General features: G+C 37.3%; 3 protein-coding genes across 6 annotated transcripts; 1 reads left to right on the top strand and 2 right to left on the bottom strand.

The window, feature by feature from the left end:
• Nucleotides 1-67: 67 nt before the first annotated feature.
• On the bottom strand, nt 68-3,084 carry LOC306847772 (putative nuclease HARBI1). The gene is made up of 2 exons (XM_079381918.1): nt 2,796-3,084; nt 68-2,550 (listed from the first exon to the last, which is right to left on the bottom strand). Exons 1-2 carry the CDS (start codon nt 2,979-2,981, stop codon nt 1,351-1,353), a joined length of 1,386 nt encoding a protein of 461 aa, XP_079238044.1. The 5' UTR covers nt 2,982-3,084; the 3' UTR covers nt 68-1,350.
• Nucleotides 3,085-3,715: 631 nt separating this feature from the next.
• On the top strand, nt 3,716-9,094 carry LOC306848717 (fizzy-related protein homolog). Of its 2 annotated transcripts, none has more exons than XM_079383441.1 (14): nt 3,716-3,905; nt 4,549-4,677; nt 4,815-4,946; nt 5,061-5,124; nt 5,277-5,407; nt 5,497-5,576; nt 5,657-5,840; nt 5,947-6,012; nt 6,335-6,437; nt 7,153-7,337; nt 7,449-7,682; nt 7,804-7,908; nt 8,008-8,100; nt 8,173-9,094. In XM_079383441.1, the coding sequence occupies exons 2-14, from the start codon at nt 4,609-4,611 to the stop codon at nt 8,212-8,214; spliced, it is 1,488 nt and encodes a 495-aa protein (XP_079239567.1). In that variant the 5' UTR covers nt 3,716-3,905; nt 4,549-4,608; the 3' UTR covers nt 8,215-9,094. The 2 variants fall into 2 exon arrangements, with proteins under 2 accessions (XP_079239567.1, XP_079239568.1); XM_079383442.1 differs by having other exon boundaries at nt 3,840-3,905; nt 4,552-4,677.
• LOC306848716 (HAUS augmin-like complex subunit 5) lies at nt 9,022-15,921 on the bottom strand (the record flags this gene model as incomplete). Of its 3 annotated transcripts, XM_079383438.1 has the most annotated exons (19): nt 9,028-9,850; nt 10,003-10,135; nt 10,274-10,412; nt 11,491-11,587; nt 11,828-11,973; nt 12,146-12,226; nt 12,306-12,468; nt 13,060-13,193; nt 13,277-13,358; nt 13,461-13,588; nt 13,698-13,752; nt 13,847-13,932; nt 14,232-14,307; nt 14,485-14,644; nt 14,847-14,979; nt 15,053-15,077; nt 15,420-15,452; nt 15,555-15,617; nt 15,696-15,787. In XM_079383438.1, the coding sequence occupies 19 exons, from the start codon at nt 15,785-15,787 to the stop codon at nt 9,748-9,750; spliced, it is 1,929 nt and encodes a 642-aa protein (XP_079239564.1). In that variant the 3' UTR covers nt 9,028-9,747. The 3 variants fall into 3 exon arrangements, with proteins under 3 accessions (XP_079239565.1, XP_079239564.1, XP_079239566.1); XM_079383439.1 differs by lacking the exon at nt 15,053-15,077 and having other exon boundaries at nt 9,022-9,850; nt 15,391-15,452; nt 15,696-15,921; XM_079383440.1 differs by lacking the exon at nt 15,053-15,077 and having other exon boundaries at nt 15,391-15,452; nt 15,692-15,902.
• Between the last annotated feature and the right edge of the window lie 2,307 nt (nt 15,922-18,228).

The raw sequence follows: 18,228 nt of genomic DNA, 5'->3' as shown, positions 1-18,228 counted from the left end.
AACACGACGTGAATAAATTATGTTTTTTGGGGTTTTAAGTAATTCTCAGAAATCACACAAACATATTAAACTGCCATAAGTCTTTTTATTTATTTCAACAAAAACAGAAAATCACATTGAACTTAACATTTAAACAATACTGATCTATTAGACATCAAATAAAATGTAACAAGTCAAATTATATAAGTCACTCATTTATAAAAAAAAATAAATAGAATAAAACAGATAATCTTACAGTCATTACTTACAGGTCTAGGTTTTAAATACAATTAATTTACACACTTTCTACCATGTTTAATTTCAAAGCATTAAAGGTGCCATAGAATGCATTGATACAGTATTTTAAATTGTTCTCTGATATCTACACAGAAGGTATGTGGCTTAGGTAAGGGCAAAAAATCTCCAGAAACGATTTTACATGTCCATTTACAACCCTAGGATTTCTCCCTAGAATGAAACGGTCTGTTATTGGCTTATTATGAATAATAATGAGCTCTGCTCTGATTGGCTGTTTCACAGTACGGCTCATCAGCAAGAAGGAAGCACAGGGAGGAAAATATATATTTAAATACTTTCTCTCGCAGTTATATCGTCGGGTAATTATACTGTATATAAAACGCGGGCATCAGGGAGCCGTTATTAATATGCGAGGCATTGAAACTGCTTTTGAACGATCCATCGATCGCGTTATAGTTTCCCTTTCAAGAGACGCGATCACACAAACTATGTTTACATTATGGAGCAACAGTACTTACCACACATTTCACAAGATCAGATGCTTGTCAGTGGTGCTCTGGATCTGTAAGTCATTCGCCATCATCCTCATCTCTCCTTACTGAGAGTGAAATCGTATGTACTGTAACAGGCTACCGCTAGCAAGGAGCTAACCATGTCCCTTTAGTGGCTCGCGTTATTTGCTTTCTGTGCCTTTCTGAATACAGACACCAACCCATCCCTGCACTTCACACCCCCTGCACGGCCTGGAACATAACATTTATTTTGTTATTTTCGCTGTTGTCCGCGCTTGTTTATTTACAATACCTGCAGAGCTTCTGATGGTTCGGCCGGCTTAGAACAAGGGCGGGTTTATGCAAATGTTGGGGGCGTAGTGATCCCGACTGTTGCGTCACAGTCGGTGTTATGTTCTGATTCGCCTGTTTTTCAGTGGTCTTTTTTAATCACGAGATTTACATATGAAGGAGGAAACTATGGTGTTTGAGGCTCACTGTATGTCATTTCCATGTACAGAACTGTTATTATTTAAATATGCCAGGGTAAAGACAGTTTTTCATTCTATGGCACCTTTAAATGGCAGCTATAAACTATGAACAGGCTTAATAAAATGTTCGATTAATACACAAACTGTGCTGTTCCAGCACTATCCACTTGAGGAGGCTCAGGTACAGGCAGAAACGGGCTGCTTGTTGGAGATGGATCAAGTGTTTTACTCTGCTGTTTTTGCTCAAAATAGCTACAGAGCAGAGAACGAACTGCCTCTGCGTTTGGATCATCTATATAGACCGTAGGCACGTCTGTGGGCTGTGGACATTCATTCTGGCTGAGTGCTTCAACCCACTCCTCTTTAAACGGACTGTTATGCATGTTACAGATATTGTGCAAGATACAGCAAGCTACAGCCATCTTGGATACCAAGTCAACATTGCTGTCATTTCTGTTGTGCAGACACTGCCATCGTGCTTTAAGACGCTGGAAGGCATTCTCAATGACTTTAAGGCCGTGGTTCAGCTGGACGTTGAAGGTTTGCTGTTGCGGTGTTAGATTTGACAAAGGAGAATAGCACTTCAGTAGCCAGGTCTGAAGCGAATAACCCACATCCCCCAGCAGCAGAAATCCCAACGGTTGACCCATCAGTTCTTTGGGTGGCTGAGAGCAGAAGCCTCCCTGTTCTGCCATTGTCCACAGCTCTGAGCTCTGCAAGATGGTCATGTCATCCATGCTGCCTGTAAAACCGGAACAAACATCCCAGAAAGTACCTTGTGCGTTTACCACACCCTGAAGCACCACAGAGTGCCATCCTCTCGGGTTCCAGCAATCCTGGGTGTCCGTGGAGGGCGATTTAACAGGGATGTGAAGGGAGTCGATGACACCAATGCAGTGAGGAAAACCCCACAGAGTATGAAACTGCTCCGCATGTTTTTCAAGTTCATGATCTGCAGGTAACTGCATGTAGAGGGGTTTTAGTAATAATATGATGGCTTCACATACCTCTCGTACACACTGACACACAGCTGGGATGGGCACACCGAAGAGTTCACTTAAGAAGCAGTATTCTGTGCTGGTGGACAAACGCATTAAGGCCATGGCAATACATCTCTCCAGTGTAATGGTCTGTCCACTTTGCTCTATATACACTTGCTCGAGTTGAGGCTTGAGTTTAGCGCTCAGTAGAAGGAAGATGTCTCTTGTGACGTGGAACTTGTCAAGCCAGTCTTCTGGTCCAAACTCTGTCATCACAACTCTCTCCCACCAGTCTGGATCTGCAAGGATTGGGACAAGATTTTGCAGGTCTTCTTCATCTGGTGATGGTATCTAAAACATTGACAGAAAAAAAGCTTACTGCAATAGGGAATTGATTCTCTTTACTTATGTGTTGACCGCACTGACACTAGTCTGCATCGTTGATTGATATGTTCCTGTTTATTACTGCGAAGCTGCTTTGAAAGCATCTGTATAGCATAAAGCGCTATGTAAATAAAAGTGACTTGACTAATATGCACTCTTCTCATTACTGTCTTAGAAATGCTTAGTAAACATATACAGATATAATAGTTTACCGTTCTCGTGCTCCGGTAATTAAGGAAAAGATGCCTTCGATATCTGATTCGTTTGTGAATTTCAGCTCTCCTTTCTAGTATGTAGTTATGGATTTCTTCTTTTCGCCTCCTAATTTTGGATGCGAGTAAATATTTCATCTCCGCAGCATCTCTCGCCTCGTCTGTTTTCAAGTATGAACGTGGCATTTTGTGCGAGTGGAGTGTGTTGTTTTTGTGATTTAGTGAGGTTTGTTCATCATCAAATAGAACAGAAGCACAACAAACATGCGCCAAGGATAGCCACTTCCGGTCTCCTGTGTTCTTGTCAAAGTAAAAGTTTACTTTAGAACAATGGAAAAGAAAATATAAATATAACACAATTTTATGACTGACTTCATAACTCAATGGCTTTCAATAATTTACAGTTTGATGTACGTAGCGTATCTTCTCTTATCGCTTTCCTCTTTTTTTTGTATGAAGCTATTAATGTTACACCGGGAAATAAGGTTGCATTATAAAAAATACACAAGAAATGTAAAGTATTTGAGTAGTAGTGCTTCACTGCTATACTGATATGTTATTTTGTGCTTTATTTAGGTTCTGTTAAAACTATAAGTGTTACTCAGTTACATTCATAAGGGCAAAAAGATTTTACTCCAATTTTTTTAGAGACAAAATACATCAGTAATCACGACTTAAACTTTTGTTAATGATTTAAAAATAACATTGCTAACATTCCAATCAATCATGCTTACATAAGTTTAGCTTTTCTTTTAATTAAACAGCCACTTATATTATTTAGTGTATTCCTTGCGAAGTTTCTTTCTTTCTTTAGGCTAGGTACTTGTTAGTCTTTTAATTAAAAAAAATCGTTGACCTTTTAAAAACACAGCAACATTTGTTTTTTTTGTTTTGTTTCAAATGTCGTGACGTCAGCGTTTAACTCAGTCCCATGATTCCTTGCGGTGCCACCGATAACAACAGCCCCGATTTACAAACAGCATCGAAGCAGCGTAGATTATATCAATTATCAATATATTCTCATTTTTTTTCAAGGATTACACTCGACGTGTTTGTTTTGGATAAGGTTCTGTTGATCGGATTATAAATTCGCCGAATATCGTTGTCAAGGTAGGTCCGATGAATTGTGGGGTCAAATTAGCCTAACTAGCTGCTCAGTAATCCATTGTAAAACACCAAAATGCTAATAATCAGTGTTGGACAATACTATTGTTTTATAAATATATATATTTAGACAGCTTTGATTTAGTTGATATAACGTTACATTGATGAAGTAATTCTCTATAAATGAACACTGGTGTTAATAGTTAGCCGTATTGACAAAGGAATGCAGTATCTCTTCATTAAGGACCGAGAGTAATTGTGCGGTAATTGCTTTCTGGCATTCTACTGATATTTTGTCTTAACGTTACCTGTTTGTAAAGAAGCATTTAAAGTCATTAATCGGCAATAAAAAAAAGTTTACCTTGAGATATGCTGTCATTGGTCGTTTAGGCCACCAAACGAATGCATTTAAAGTCTTTTATTAATTTGTCATGTATTAGGAATGGCAGTCCAGCATATTCTTGTCTCTATGTGCCTATTGTTTGGAAGTTGTCGATTTGAGCAGCTGTTCTCTGACACCTGCTTATGGGGTATTGAGCAGATCGCATCAGCTGACGAGTCTTGCATCGTTAACAGACAAATGAACCTAAAAGTGTAGACCTTTAACACAGTTGCAGCCTTCTCATAAAATAATGTTTCTCCTATTAAGAAGGCACTTTAGGCACCGTGCCCCTGGATCTCCACATTCCCAGATTTCTGAATCACATCCATGGATCAGGACTATGAGCGCCGGTTACTGCGGCAGATCAACGTCCAGAATGACAACACCAGCCCCATGGTGAGTCTGTCATCTTGAGTATTGCAGACTTGAAATTGTATTCATTTGATGTAAATATTTTTACGCAATTTAAATGTTTTTAGATCAATCAACTTCTGAGTATTCATTTGAACTGAATCCTTATTTTTTGTATACAGAAAGTAAGAGATGTGATCTGTCACCTGACCCCCACCCCCGAGTCACCGCTGTCATCACCAAGCAAGCATGGTGACAGATTCATACCGTCTCGAGCTGGAGCTAACTGGAGCATCAACTTCCACAGAATAAATGTGGGTGGAATATTTTTTTTAAATACTAGTAATGGAGCCTCCATGTAGCTTCCGTTTGATATGAATAAAAGGAATGCGAAATGTCAAGTTCATTTTTCTTTACTCGTATTACAGGAAAATGAAAAGTCACCAAGCCAGAATAAAAAAACCAAAGACGCAACATCAGATACTAGCAAAGGTGAGTGTGAAGAGGATTGTGTTGATTATGGTATCTTTTTTATGGAGAGAGACAGACTATGCTTTAAATGAACCTCATTTTTGATTCTCAAATATGATACTCAACCCTCTTATTTTGTTCTAATTTGCCTCGTTTACTGTGTTGTCTGACAGCGGACGGCTTGGCGTATTCTGCCCTGCTGAAGAATGAGTTGCTTGGGGCTGGGATTGAGAAGGTTCTGGATCCTCAAACAGAAGATAGACGACTACAGCCCTCCACACCCGAGAGGAGGAGCCTCTTTAGTGTAAGTCTGTCTTATCCACTGATCTGTTCATTTGATGCCACATAAGTGTTTTGATCTGTGTTTTAAGCGCATACTTTATGCATGTGCAGTATTCGCTCAGTGCCAAAAGATCCACACCTGATGATAACAGTGTTTCCCCATACTCCCTCTCGCCTGTTAGCAGCAAAAGGTAAGTTGAGTCATCTCCAGAAAAATGTGATTGATTAGTAAAATACATTGTTTTAATTGCATGCATGTTTTTGTTTATAGCCAGAAGTTGCTGCGGTCGCCGAGAAAACCTACACGCAAAATTTCCAAGATTCCTTTTAAGGTGCTAGATGCACCGGAGCTACAAGATGACTTCTACCTCAACTTAGTGGACTGGTCCTCTTTAAATGTGCTCAGTGTTGGACTGGGGACTTGTGTTTACCTTTGGAGTGCCTGCACCAGTCAAGTATGCATTAGCTGTTTATGCAAATTTAGAGGCAGTAAATACCCAGTGGACTAAGGGTATTTACACTTGGACTAAGCTGTGTGTTTTTTCTTTGCTTTGTCTGCAGGTAACGCGACTATGTGACCTATCAGTGGAGGGCGATTCAGTCACGTCGGTGGGCTGGTCGGAGAGAGTGAGTTAAGACTTTATAGCCTCTTTCCCGGAACACATTACCCATGTATTTTCCGGAGATTCCGGAAAATACATGGGTAATGTGTTCCGGGAATCATCCTGGGATTGTTTGATTTTGGTTCATTCACACTGAACTGGGACTGAACCCGGCAATGTTACTAGGTCACCAACCCGGGATCGATCCCCTGAATCAGTCCTGGGACTTGTTTGCGTTCACACAGAAGGCACTCCGGCAATTTTCCGGGACCAACGTGCAGTGTGAAAGGGGCTTATGACTGAAATTGCTTTCTAGATTTTGTGGTCTGACCATTCTTCTCTCATAGGGCAATATTGTCGCTGTGGGTACACACAAAGGCTTTGTACAAATTTGGGATGCTACCGCCGGCAAAAAGCTGTTTGCCTTGGAGGGTCACACAGCAAGAGTTGGTAAGAATTTTAAAAAATCCTTATGGAAAATTATAGATAAATATTGAAATTCATTGGTCAAATGTGTAACACTTTATTTTATGGTATCCTTGTTACGCATTAAATGTACTTACTATTATAATAACAATAAATTATGCATAATTACATACAAGTAACCCTAATCCTAACCATATAGTAAGTACATGTAGTTATTAATATGATTCAGTACTTATATGTATAATTACACTGTAACAAGGACACTTTTAAAAAAGTGTAACCGAGTTTTTAATTTATACTTTTATTTAGCAGGTATGCAGTAAATTGACAAAATGACATTTTAAAAACCTTTATAAAAAGTGACATTACAGACCTTAGTACAAACAAAATCTGTTTCAAATGAAAAGCAGCAAAATTGGTAATAATGTTTCATACCAAATCAGCATCTTAGAATGAAGGATCATGTGACACTAAAGAATGGATAATGGCTGCCTAAAATTCGGCTTTTGCCATCACAGGAATAAATAACATATTAAAATATATTCAACCAAAAAAAAAGTAGAGCTCTTTTAAATCTACACTTTCAAAAAAATTTTACTGTCCCCAAACGTGTTTACTCTTGCTTGGACTGATTTATAGTTTCAGTCCATTTTTGACATTTTCTTTCTGGTGTACTTCCCATTCTAGTAAAATGATATAAGGTTAAACCTGTTATAAAAACTGAGAATTCTGCCCTCAGGTGCATTGGCCTGGAATGCAGATCAGCTGTCATCAGGCAGCCGGGACCGCATGATCCTTCAGAGAGATATCAGGACGCCCCCTCTGCAGTCAGAGCGCAGGCTGCAGGGTCATAGACAAGAGGTCTGCGGACTCAAGTGGAGCACTGACCATCAGCTGCTGGCCTCTGGAGGAAATGACAACAAGGTGACCAGACTGCTGTGTATATAATTTACCAAATTTACAGTATACTAAAATATATTAGCACTTTTTTTGGTAACTGCATCTCTAAAAGCATTCCTATGATTGATCCTGCAGCTGTTAGTGTGGAATCACTCGAGCGTGTTACCAATGCAGCAGTACACAGAACACCTGGCCGCAGTGAAGGCCATCGCCTGGTCTCCTCACCAACACGGGCTGCTGGCCTCCGGAGGGGGAACAGCAGACCGCTGCATCCGCTTCTGGAACACTCTCACAGCACAGCCACTGCAGTGTATTGACACAGGCTCACAAGTCTGCAACCTGGCCTGGTCCAAACACACCAACGAACTGGTACGTTTATTTTGATCAACTGATCAAATGTTCAGTGTTGAGGTTTTTTTGTTGATTATAGCTGGAGAGATAGACTAATAGGAATGATGGTGACTCTTATTGCATGTTCCAATGCCTCCAGGTCAGCACACATGGTTACTCTCAGAATCAGATCCTTGTGTGGAAATACCCCTCACTTACTCAAGTAGCCAAATTGACTGGCCATTCGTATAGGGTGCTCTATCTGGTTAGTACTTTAACTTCTGTTGTTTTATTTTAACAGTTGACTCTTATTGTAATAGTATTTTTGAATGCTGTTTACTGATATTATCTCTTTATCTTGAAGGCAATGTCTCCTGATGGAGAGGCAATAGTGACTGGTGCAGGTGATGAAACTCTGCGTTTTTGGAATGTATTTAGTAAAACACGATCAACAAAGGTAATTTTCTCTTTTCTTTCATAGGTCATGTCCGCAATTTAATTATCTATAATATTTTTTTTCGTCTTTCAGGAATCTGTGTCAGTTTTAAACCTCTTCACCAGAATACGATAACTGGGCTGCTAAAGCAGATTGAGTCTTTATAACATATCTACGTCATTAATCACTTGCGGTAGACTGGACATAAAAAAGGCCAAGATCTACACCAAAAGATGTACTGTCTCATCCACAACACTTTTTTTTTTCCTCGCGACATTTCATTTTAAGTTCAAATGTTATGTTTACTTTTATGTGTACAGTTCAGTTCATGATTTTATGTGTGATTGTTTTTGGTTACAGAGAAGTGTCTTATGTATGACATGTTATCCAAGCCTTAAGCCAGAAACAATGCCATTGAATCAGGGTGTAAAGAAAAATTTAGCCATTGTGACACAGCTGCCTCTGGAATCATTTGTAAGCATTCTAATGCGTGATCTTTTGATTGTGAGAGTGAAAAATGTATATGAAAGAAAATTCAGTTTTTAACTTCAGTTGCTTAAAATTGATATTGAGTATTATAAAACACCCTGAAAAAATTGTTTGCTTTGTCATGTATAATTTGCGGTTTGACAAAATTATCTTTACAAGGTTTGAATATTTTTGCAAATACTGAAAGTATTTGGGAACTGGGAGATGCGAGTTGAGGCAAAGCAAATAATCAAATCATGAAAACATGCAAAAAATAAATTGTCAATCAGAAATGACTATAAATTACTCTCACACAAATAACTAACGGGTCAAACATACATACTTTTAAGTAGGAATGCAATAAATTTGTCAAAAGTGACTTTAAGACTGAAAAAAAGGATCACGATTTCCACAAAAACATCAAGCAGCCCAACAGTTTTCTACAATGATAATAAATATATTCTTGAGTTATTAGTATTTCACAATATTACTGTTTTATTGTATTTTTGATCAAATAAATGCAACCTTAGTGATCAAGGTTTCTCTCAAAACATGACCCCTGACTTTTGAACGATAGTCTATTAGTTTCATTAGCTTTGAAAACAGCCTGACACCAGAATCAGTTTTTAAAGGCTACACAGGACAGAACATTCCGATTATACATTACAGCAGTATCTCTTAAACAGGAAATGAACTGAAATTACATCAATAAGAGCTGGATGCGCATAGGCAGTCATCACAGTTACTTGTTTACAGATCAGTTTTTGATCTAACCCAGTAGAATTACCGTTACCATTCATAAGAGAATTTCATAAACAGTCTCATTACACAAGCTCCTACAAGGGGATACTGTACTATACTGCAAACGAACATGCATTTTGCATCTTAGTAACTTCTACCTTCAGTAGGGAGATTTATGACACCACAAAACATACAACTGCACCTTTATTCCAGCGTATTAGATTATTTATTGAGAAATCCAGAAAAAGTGCATAAAATAATTTTATGAACAGAATGCATGCTCAAACACAAACTGATTGTGTTGCAGAAAAGTTAATAACTGTAAGAAATCCTAGGTTAGCCTATTAAATCCCAGATTATTTGGAATGCAAAATAAGAGTAAATTGGAAAAGGTGAAATATAAATCATGTACAGATAAAGTTGCCCAACATAAACTTTGCTCTCCAATGCAAAACTAAGTTAGGATTCCTTTGTTGCCAGTTTCCATCGTTGAAGCCACTGCTGGAAAGTCAGTCCCTCTCTCTGCATCTCTGGCAGGGCAAGCTGTCCAGGCTGCTCCCACCTGCACAGACAATCAAACCTAGTGTTAAATTTGATTAAAAATCACCGTTTGGGATCGCTGCTTTGAAACAATCTCTTGTATAAAGCACCATAAAAATAAAAGAGGCTTGACTATTCCAAAGGGCCTGTGTTGGAAACATTTTAGCGTATTACCAGTGTGTAATGGTAGTCTTCACTTGGTCCGTGTAAAGCAGGCCTTTTGAGCACCTCTTTGTGAGCTCACGGGCCCTTGGGAGCAACGTCTGCAGAATCTCTTCATCTACCATCTTCACACGCTGCACCAAAGCTGAAACAGACATTAAAAGAGCATTCTCTCATAGCAAGGAATCTAGGCTCTTACCACACACACAAAAAATGATTTGGGGGAAAAAAGCAGGTCAAAAAGAGTGATCCAAGTTTTAAAAAATTGCCTTAAATGACATACTCTGCTGATCAGGCGATGGTAGCTGTGCGGTCAGCTTCTGCAGGTCTGATGATGACTCTGAGAAAAGCTGAAGAAGCTTGCGCAGATTTCTTAATTCCAGCCTTAACACTGCAGCTTGAGACCACAGCTCTTCTGGAGCCTGGCAAAGACAGACAAGACTCCTGCCATCAGTTTTTACTATGTTTCAGGTTAAAAAAAAACAAAAGCTTGATATGGATACTGTCGATCTTTGACAAACATACAGTGGTGGCCAAAATTATTAGAACACTAGTATTTTCACCAGCTAAAAATGGTTTTAAATCAGGCATTTCTATCTTTTGCTGTAGTGTGTTTACAATTCCAAACATTCATTTTGTCATTAATTGTAATAATCCAGTGAGATTTTGACAACAGCCAGTGCTCCACAGAGATCTGATCTCATCATCATCCAGTCTGTCTGGAATGACATGAAGAAACAGAACAAACTGAGACAGACTAAATCCAGAAGAACTGTGGCAATGTCTCCAAGATGCTTCAAGAAACCTTCCTGCAAAGCTACAGTACTGTTAAGTTTTAGGCACTTGTGTAAAAATGCTGTAAAATGAGGATGCTGTCAAAAATAATGTCATAAATAGATTTTCTTTATCAATTAACTTCTGTTAACTAAATTAATTCAACATTTGGTGTGATCATCCTGCGTTTAAAGCAGCTTTTGCCCTAGATGCACTTGCACATAGTTTTTCAGGTAGGTCTCTTGAAGCATCTCGGAGACGTTGCCACAGTTCTTCTGGATTTAGTCTGCCTCAGTTTGCTCTGTTTCTTCATGTCATTCCAGACAGACTGGATGATGATCAGATCAGATCTCTGTGTGGAGCACGGGCTGTTGTCAGACTCCTTGTGCAAACAAAAATCTCTCTGGATTATTACAGTTGATGGGAAAATGAACGTTTGGAAATGTAAACTGATATTTCCTACTGACACACTACAGCAAAACATACAAATAACTGACTTTAAACCATTTTTTTTAGCTCATGAAAATACTAGTGTTCTAATCATTTTGGCCACCACTATATTTAATCTGCATATGATATGAACAATTATTAGAAAATTTATGCTTACGGTATGTGTTAAAACAATGGACTTACTAACTGGTGCTTGATGAGCTATTAATTGAAATGCCTCTCAGAAAGGTGAGGAACAATTGAAGGGTTTTAACAGACAGTAAGTGAGCATCTCACCATATACATGGGAAATGAAAGACTTTGACAGAGATTGTGGAAAGCTGGGGACTGTATCCAGTGGATGGAAAGCTGAGCTGCTGGTGTTTTCCGCCCTCTGCTGATTAAAAACAAAAGACTAGGTCACAGCACAGATATTAAGCTTCAGAGAATGATTAATTTATTTTATCCAATGATACGGTGATAATGCAATATTAATGTGCAAATTTTAACTAAGAAAACGTTCAAAATCTTCAGCCTTTGACTTCATGTTGCAAAACAACTGAAAATGCTAGGCATGGTATCTTGTACAAAGGCACCGAAGGGGAAAAAAAAGGATTTAGGTAGATTTGCTGACCCCTTCATGACCCTGCGATTGAGTGCAACCAGTGCTACACAGCTGAAGTGCTTGGCCCCTTGCGACACAGAGTTGCGCAGTTCACTGCTGGTTTTAATCACACAGCCAAATTGAGGATTGAGCTTTTCTTGAACAAACTGCCCAACCTGGAAAAAATAATAAACAAGGTTTATTGTACATATAAATACATACAAATTACCATTCAAAACTTTGTCTGATTTAAAATAAATTTCTTCAGCACTAAATTAGCATATTAGAATGATTTCTAAAGGATCATGTGACACTGAAGACTAAAGAACGTATTGCATGAGACGATACCTCTGCATGGACACGGGTTAACTCTGTCTTCACAGTGGAGTTTCCCTTGATCAGGCGCCGTATCTGCTCTTGTCTTCTGTCCTACACAGAGAAAAAAAACACACTTAACTCCAGACTATGAATTAGCAGTCTTTTGTTAGGAATAAATACAATTACACACCACAAGCTGTCTGAAGTCCATGACACTTTGCCACTGGGTCTGCAGGGTTCTGATGGCATCCTGGCCCTCTCTGGCCTGGAGCTGTAGCTGAGCACACTGCTCTCTGATGTTGTCTCTAACTGCTGACTGCTTTACTCCCTCCATCTCTAACTCAAACACACACCTGCTCACAAACAGGACAAAACTCGTTTGTATTACAAATTTTATATTATACCCATATTATACACAATATTATTTTTAATATACTATTTTTAGTTATATATATATATATATATATATATATATATATATATATATATATATATACATAAAAATAAAATCGTTCTGTCAAACGATTAATCACATCCAAAATAAAAGTTTTTGTTTACATAATATATATGTGTGTACTGTGTATAATTATTATGTATATATAAATAAACACACAGTATATATTTCGAAAATATTACATAGAAATAATAAAATAATTTATATTATATATAAATATATTTAAAACATAACTTATTTTTCTTTAATATATACATGTATGTGTTTATTTATATATACCTAATAAACATACACAGTACACACATATATATTATGTAATCAAAAACTATTATTTTGGATTCAATTAATCGTTTGACAGCTCTAATATATATATATTTATTTATTTTTTTATTTTTTTTTCCCCAAGGAATTCAACAAGCAATTATAAAAAGTAATAGTTACTAATAGTTATTGACTTTACCAGTTCAAAAGTAAATATATTAATTTTCACCTGCACACTGGGTCTGATCCGTGTGCCGTCTCTGCTTTTCTCATCAAAGCCATGAGTTCGGTCTCTAGCTGCCCACATCTCTTGCGAGTCTGTGCCAGTTCAAAATAACTCTGCTCCACCTCCTCCCAGGCAGACTGTTCGCAAAACACACAAATACAATCTGACCCACAAGAGAAAGTGTGTTCAATGCAGTAAGATTACCCTCTCAATACATCACCTGTAATAGACTGCGGACAGGTGTCAACTCCTCTTTCTGCTCAGCCGACACATCTATTAGGTGATCGCTTTCATAACGAAACCTGCATTGAGTGCAAATACCTCAGTAATAAGCAATAATCGATTCAATAACATCATTAATTATAGTGGATTTTGATAAAATACATTTTAATGTAAAAACATACCCTAGATCCGAAACGTCACGCTCCACATTCAAAGCTGCAATCTTCTCTTCTAACGCCACCTGCTGTCTGGAGGTCAAGGCTTGCAGAGCTGAAAGAACTTGGTTTGGAGGATGAGAGCGTAGAACGTTCTGAAAATGAAACATATTGAGGTTCTCATAAGTTGTTGTTGTGCAGAACAAAATGCATGCAGACACAGAAACAAACATGCATCCTCCCGAAATGAGTGTCTTCATCTACCTCCACTGCACTCGTCCAGTGCTGGATCACTGCTTTCCTTTGTTCATGGGTAAATCTGGATGAAAAACAAATTAATTAGTATCAACAAGGCAAAAGTTGCTAAAGCTCTTCTATCTACAATATCAGCATCAAAGGCCTGTGCGTCTTACTCAGTGGACGAATTCAAGTTTAGTTCACTCTCTAGCAGGCCCTGGAAGAAGAGAACCCTCTCACTGCAGAGCTCTCTCATATCTTTCTGAAATGAGACAAAAATAGTATTTCATGAGTTACAATTAGTGGAAGGATGAGTGGTTTAATTAAGTGGTCAGTTGGAGTTTGACTGATTAAAATGATCCAATTAGGCCCCAAGTGAAAATTTAGTTAAAGATTTTATAACTATACCACCTACCTTTCTCAAATGAAGGCCATTCAAAAGTAGAATTTTTGAATTTCAGAATTAAAACTCACATCAGTAATGATAAGAAGCCAAAAAGTAGCTATAATTATAATGTTACAGTGTGCATCACAAACACCATTAAATACAGCAATGCTTACTAAAACCAATGGATCTGCTCCGGCTTCACTATCTGAACTGTCAGATGGCCCAAACACCAGCTTCACCTCTGCTTTCCTGGACAATTAGAAAAATAATGTGATTTAAGTCATATACAAGAAATTAATGCTTTTATTCAGCAAAGGACAAAGATGCACACAGCATCAAAATATGGCACACAGCAGCTTTAACACATTATCTAATCAGTTTTTGAGAAAGCTGCAATAGAAATATGACAGTCTGAAGGTGGCTCACTTGGACAGCTCTTCCAGGGCATGCCGCTGAGTGCCAATCACGTGCGTGTCCTCTAACAGTACGTTCCTCTCCTCAGAGCAGCGCTCCCTGAAAGAATCTAACAGGATCTGTCTGTGCCTGCTCTCCATGAAGTCCTCCCAGTTCCTGTTCACGTTCTTCTCTGCTCAGCAACAGGAGAAGATATTAGTAACAACAACATAAAATACCATTCCATAATCTGATTAGCATTTTTAAAATGGATAATAAACCGTAAACAGTTAAGATTTGATGACTTAAATCCTTTTTTCCCTCCACATAGTCTGTAGTATAGGTAGTATAAAAGAGCATGAAGATGAACAGAAAGATAGAATAAGAACATTCACCTTCAGTAGCAAGTTGATCCTCCACTCTACTGATCTTTGTGTCCAGTTGACTGAGTTCAGTCTGAAGGGCATCAATCTCTCTCTGAAGCTCATGCCTTCTCGCATCTTTATTCTGATTTTTCAACTGTTTAAGCTACAAAGAATAATCATCTTATGAATCCTTATAGAAGCACCATAACAAATTGCAATTAAGTACTTTTCTTTACCTCTTTATCTTGTAAAACTTTGTACCTTAGAATTTATATGGTCAAGGAACAATGCCACAGCTCACACAACCACAATTTAGCAAGTAATAAAGTAGCAGCTTGATTTTCAACATTTTGACACAACACAGTAAAAATATATAAATTGTGGTGGGCCTCATAAAATCATGTTATTTTAATATTATTAATATACGATTATAGTATTTATTGGGGTTTGTTTATATATTATCATTTTAGTAACGCTTTCTCGTTACTAATTAACGAAAACGAATTTTAATAGTTTTGGTTTAATCAGCAATAACAACCCTGCACAAAATATACACATATATGCATATTAACACATCACATTGTCAGAAAACTTAAAGGATACCACTGAATATTCCCCCTCATGACTCGAACGTTCCTGTAAGATATAATTTATGTCAAAGGAATATTGTATAACCAGAAAAAGTACATTGCAAAACACGTAGAAAGCATTACAGATTGTAAAACCTTGAGAGCTCACCTTTCTTTATAAACATGTTGTGTGATATACTTCCAAATGGAAGCTCCAGGACCAACACACAACCTAGATAAAACGTAAACACATGATCAATCTAAAATCGTTGATGAGGATTAATGCTAGAATTAATGCTAACTCACTAACGTCTTCATATATCCGTCATCCGGGAGTCTGGCTGCTGGCAACTCAAGTTCCTCAACAGCCCAGCGCTTTAGCTCCTGACTCAGACTTGCCATCTTTTTAAATCCTCTGGTAATAATAAAACAAACCTGCAGTATAAACTAAAATCTCACATCTTCTAGTGCGAAAAGGACAACAGTCAAAATACGCGGGAGACGTTTCTTCGTGCCCGTTTATTTTGCTATTTGTCCCTAACGCAGCCGATGCTGCCCCCACAGGCCAGTAGGCGTAAATCAGCACATATCTGTCGTAGGCCTGTCTATACTCTCTTGTGTTGAATGTTCTTTAATTTAACTAAGCTGTAAGTAGTAACAATTTTAGGGCAAAGGTAGTTCCTTGTTTGATGTGATAAATATTTAATAAAAATCTCCTCATTGAGAATTACTTGCGAACTATGACCAATTAATAAAGAATAGGCCTAACCAATTAATTAATCACAACAGTAACGTCTTAAAAGTGAACAATTGGGTTCTTTGTGGAAACTAATTTATGAATATGATAAATTGTGACTACTACTCTTACCAAAAGATGGATATTCTCTGTTTATTTCAAACAAAAACATAGAATTAATAAAAATTATAATTCAATTAAAAATGTAAATAATATGGAAGTAATGCTGACAAGCTCATGATTGAATTCGTTCACACTTATGAACTCTGTTTTATTTCGGTTTAATAGCCTATGTATCCCACTCCAAATGACCTAAAATATCACTAGTGCCTCACACAAATGTAGGACTTAGCAACGCTTAAGGGAACACTTAGATAATTAAGGGGAATACTTAATGACATCCTTAATGTTCCTTTAAATTGACCCTTAGGATTTTTCTTGCAATCCAAGTTTCACTAAGGGTTCCCTTAACCTTTGAACTAAAGGATTTCTTAGCTTAAGGGCTTTCATGCGACCGGGCCCCCAGATCACTAGTAGTTCCTTACACTGTAAAAAAAAAAAAAATAAAGAAAAAAGTTGAGCCAACTTAAAATTTTAAGGCGACCAGCTTCAGCAGAATTGTGAGTTTTCTCAACTTGTTGTTTTAAGTTTATACAACAAAAAGTTGAGAATCTCCTACAAAAATAAGTTGAGAGAACTCAAAAATCTGCTGAAGATGGTTGCCTTAAAATTCTAACTTGGCTCAACTTTTTTTTTTTTTTTTTTTTTTTTACACTATAGTAGCACTTTATGGCTTTAAAGTGAAAAATTCATTAACCCCTCATTAATTACTCAAGCATTACTCTGTCAGCTTGTAGGAACTACTATTACTGCTATTGATCTGGACCATTATTTTAAAGTGAAAAACACCTTAACCACTCAGTAATTACTAAATTATTTAACATCTTACACATAGTGTACAGTCATACATTTGTGTGAGACACTAGTGATATATTACCAGACACTGTAATCTACAGTTTTGTGTGTAACACAATATAAATGCAGTCGATGCCTTCATTAAGGATGTGAATTGTTTTGTCGAGAGAACATCATTATTTATATTCAAGTCCTCCACAGCTTACTGTTACTAAAGGTATGTCTTTTGAAGTCAGAGGCATACTGAACTGACACAAACTATAGCTCATAATTACTAACTAATTCAATCACTTCCTATAATTATTAACATTTTTAAATGAATTATTTGTATTATTATTATATGTTTTTGTTTGAAATAAACAGAGAACATCCATTATTTGGGGGATATCATAAATTAGTTTCCACAAAGAACCCAATTGTTCACGTTTAAGAGGTTAATGTTGTGATTAGTAATTAATTGGCTATTCTTTATTAATTGGTCATAGTTTGCAAGTTACGGGAGTTCTAAGCGGCCATGCATTATTATAATTTTTCTGTCTTGTTTTCTCGTGATCACGACTTAATTTTCTCGTGATCTCGACATAACGAAAGTTGTTTTGTCGTTATCACCACTTAATTTTCTCTGTGTATTCGGCATGAGAAAATGCTACAGAAGCAGCATCATCGCAGCATCATGGATGATCGCTTTTTACCTAAACGGTTTTTAGGTTGAGATCAACAACTTTCGCTATGTCCAGATAACCACAAAACAAATTTCGTTATGTCGAGATCACGAGAAAATTAAGTCGTGATAACGACAAAACAAGACAGAAAAATTATAATAATGCATGGCCGCTTAGAACTTCCGTAGCAAGTAGTTCTCAATGAGGATATTTTTATTTAATAATTATCACATCTAATAAGGAACTACCTTTGTCCTAAATTTGCTACTACTTACTGCTTAGTTAATCTTGCATCTCTGTTAGATATATATTAAGTTAAATGTTAATGTAGTTCTACCTATTACTTCCTGCATAGTTACTTGGTAACAATGGACCATTATTCTAAAGTGTTACCCTTTATATTTACGCAGTGGGCCGGCCCACCAGGAAAACTCCCAGTGTTCCAGATGGCCAGTCCGGTTTGCCATTGATAAAAGCTATAGCTAAACCAACCTAACTTTAATTTTATCTGGAAAAGAAAAACACATCAG

This window comes from Barbus barbus (assembly GCF_936440315.1).
Source record: "Barbus barbus genome assembly, chromosome: 28".
Taxonomy (NCBI): domain Eukaryota; kingdom Metazoa; phylum Chordata; class Actinopteri; order Cypriniformes; family Cyprinidae; genus Barbus; species Barbus barbus.
The sequence above is the reverse complement of the archived record's forward strand: the minus strand, read 5'-3'. Positions and strand labels throughout refer to the sequence as shown.

Excerpts from the sequence above, each read along its gene's own strand:
- LOC306847772 (XM_079381918.1), bottom strand. The coding sequence starts at position 2,981 with ATGCCACGTTCATACTTGAAAACAGACGAGGCGAGAGATGCTGCGGAG. Across the intron at positions 2,551-2,795 it reads ATTACCGGAGCACGAGAACG|ATACCATCACCAGATGAAGA; the intron begins GTAAACTATTAT and ends TCAATGTTTTAG.
- LOC306848717 (XM_079383441.1), top strand. The coding sequence starts at position 4,609 with ATGGATCAGGACTATGAGCGCCGGTTACTGCGGCAGATCAACGTCCAG. Across the intron at positions 4,678-4,814 it reads ATGACAACACCAGCCCCATG|AAAGTAAGAGATGTGATCTG; the intron begins GTGAGTCTGTCA and ends TTTTGTATACAG. Across the intron at positions 5,408-5,496 it reads AGAGGAGGAGCCTCTTTAGT|TATTCGCTCAGTGCCAAAAG; the intron begins GTAAGTCTGTCT and ends ATGCATGTGCAG.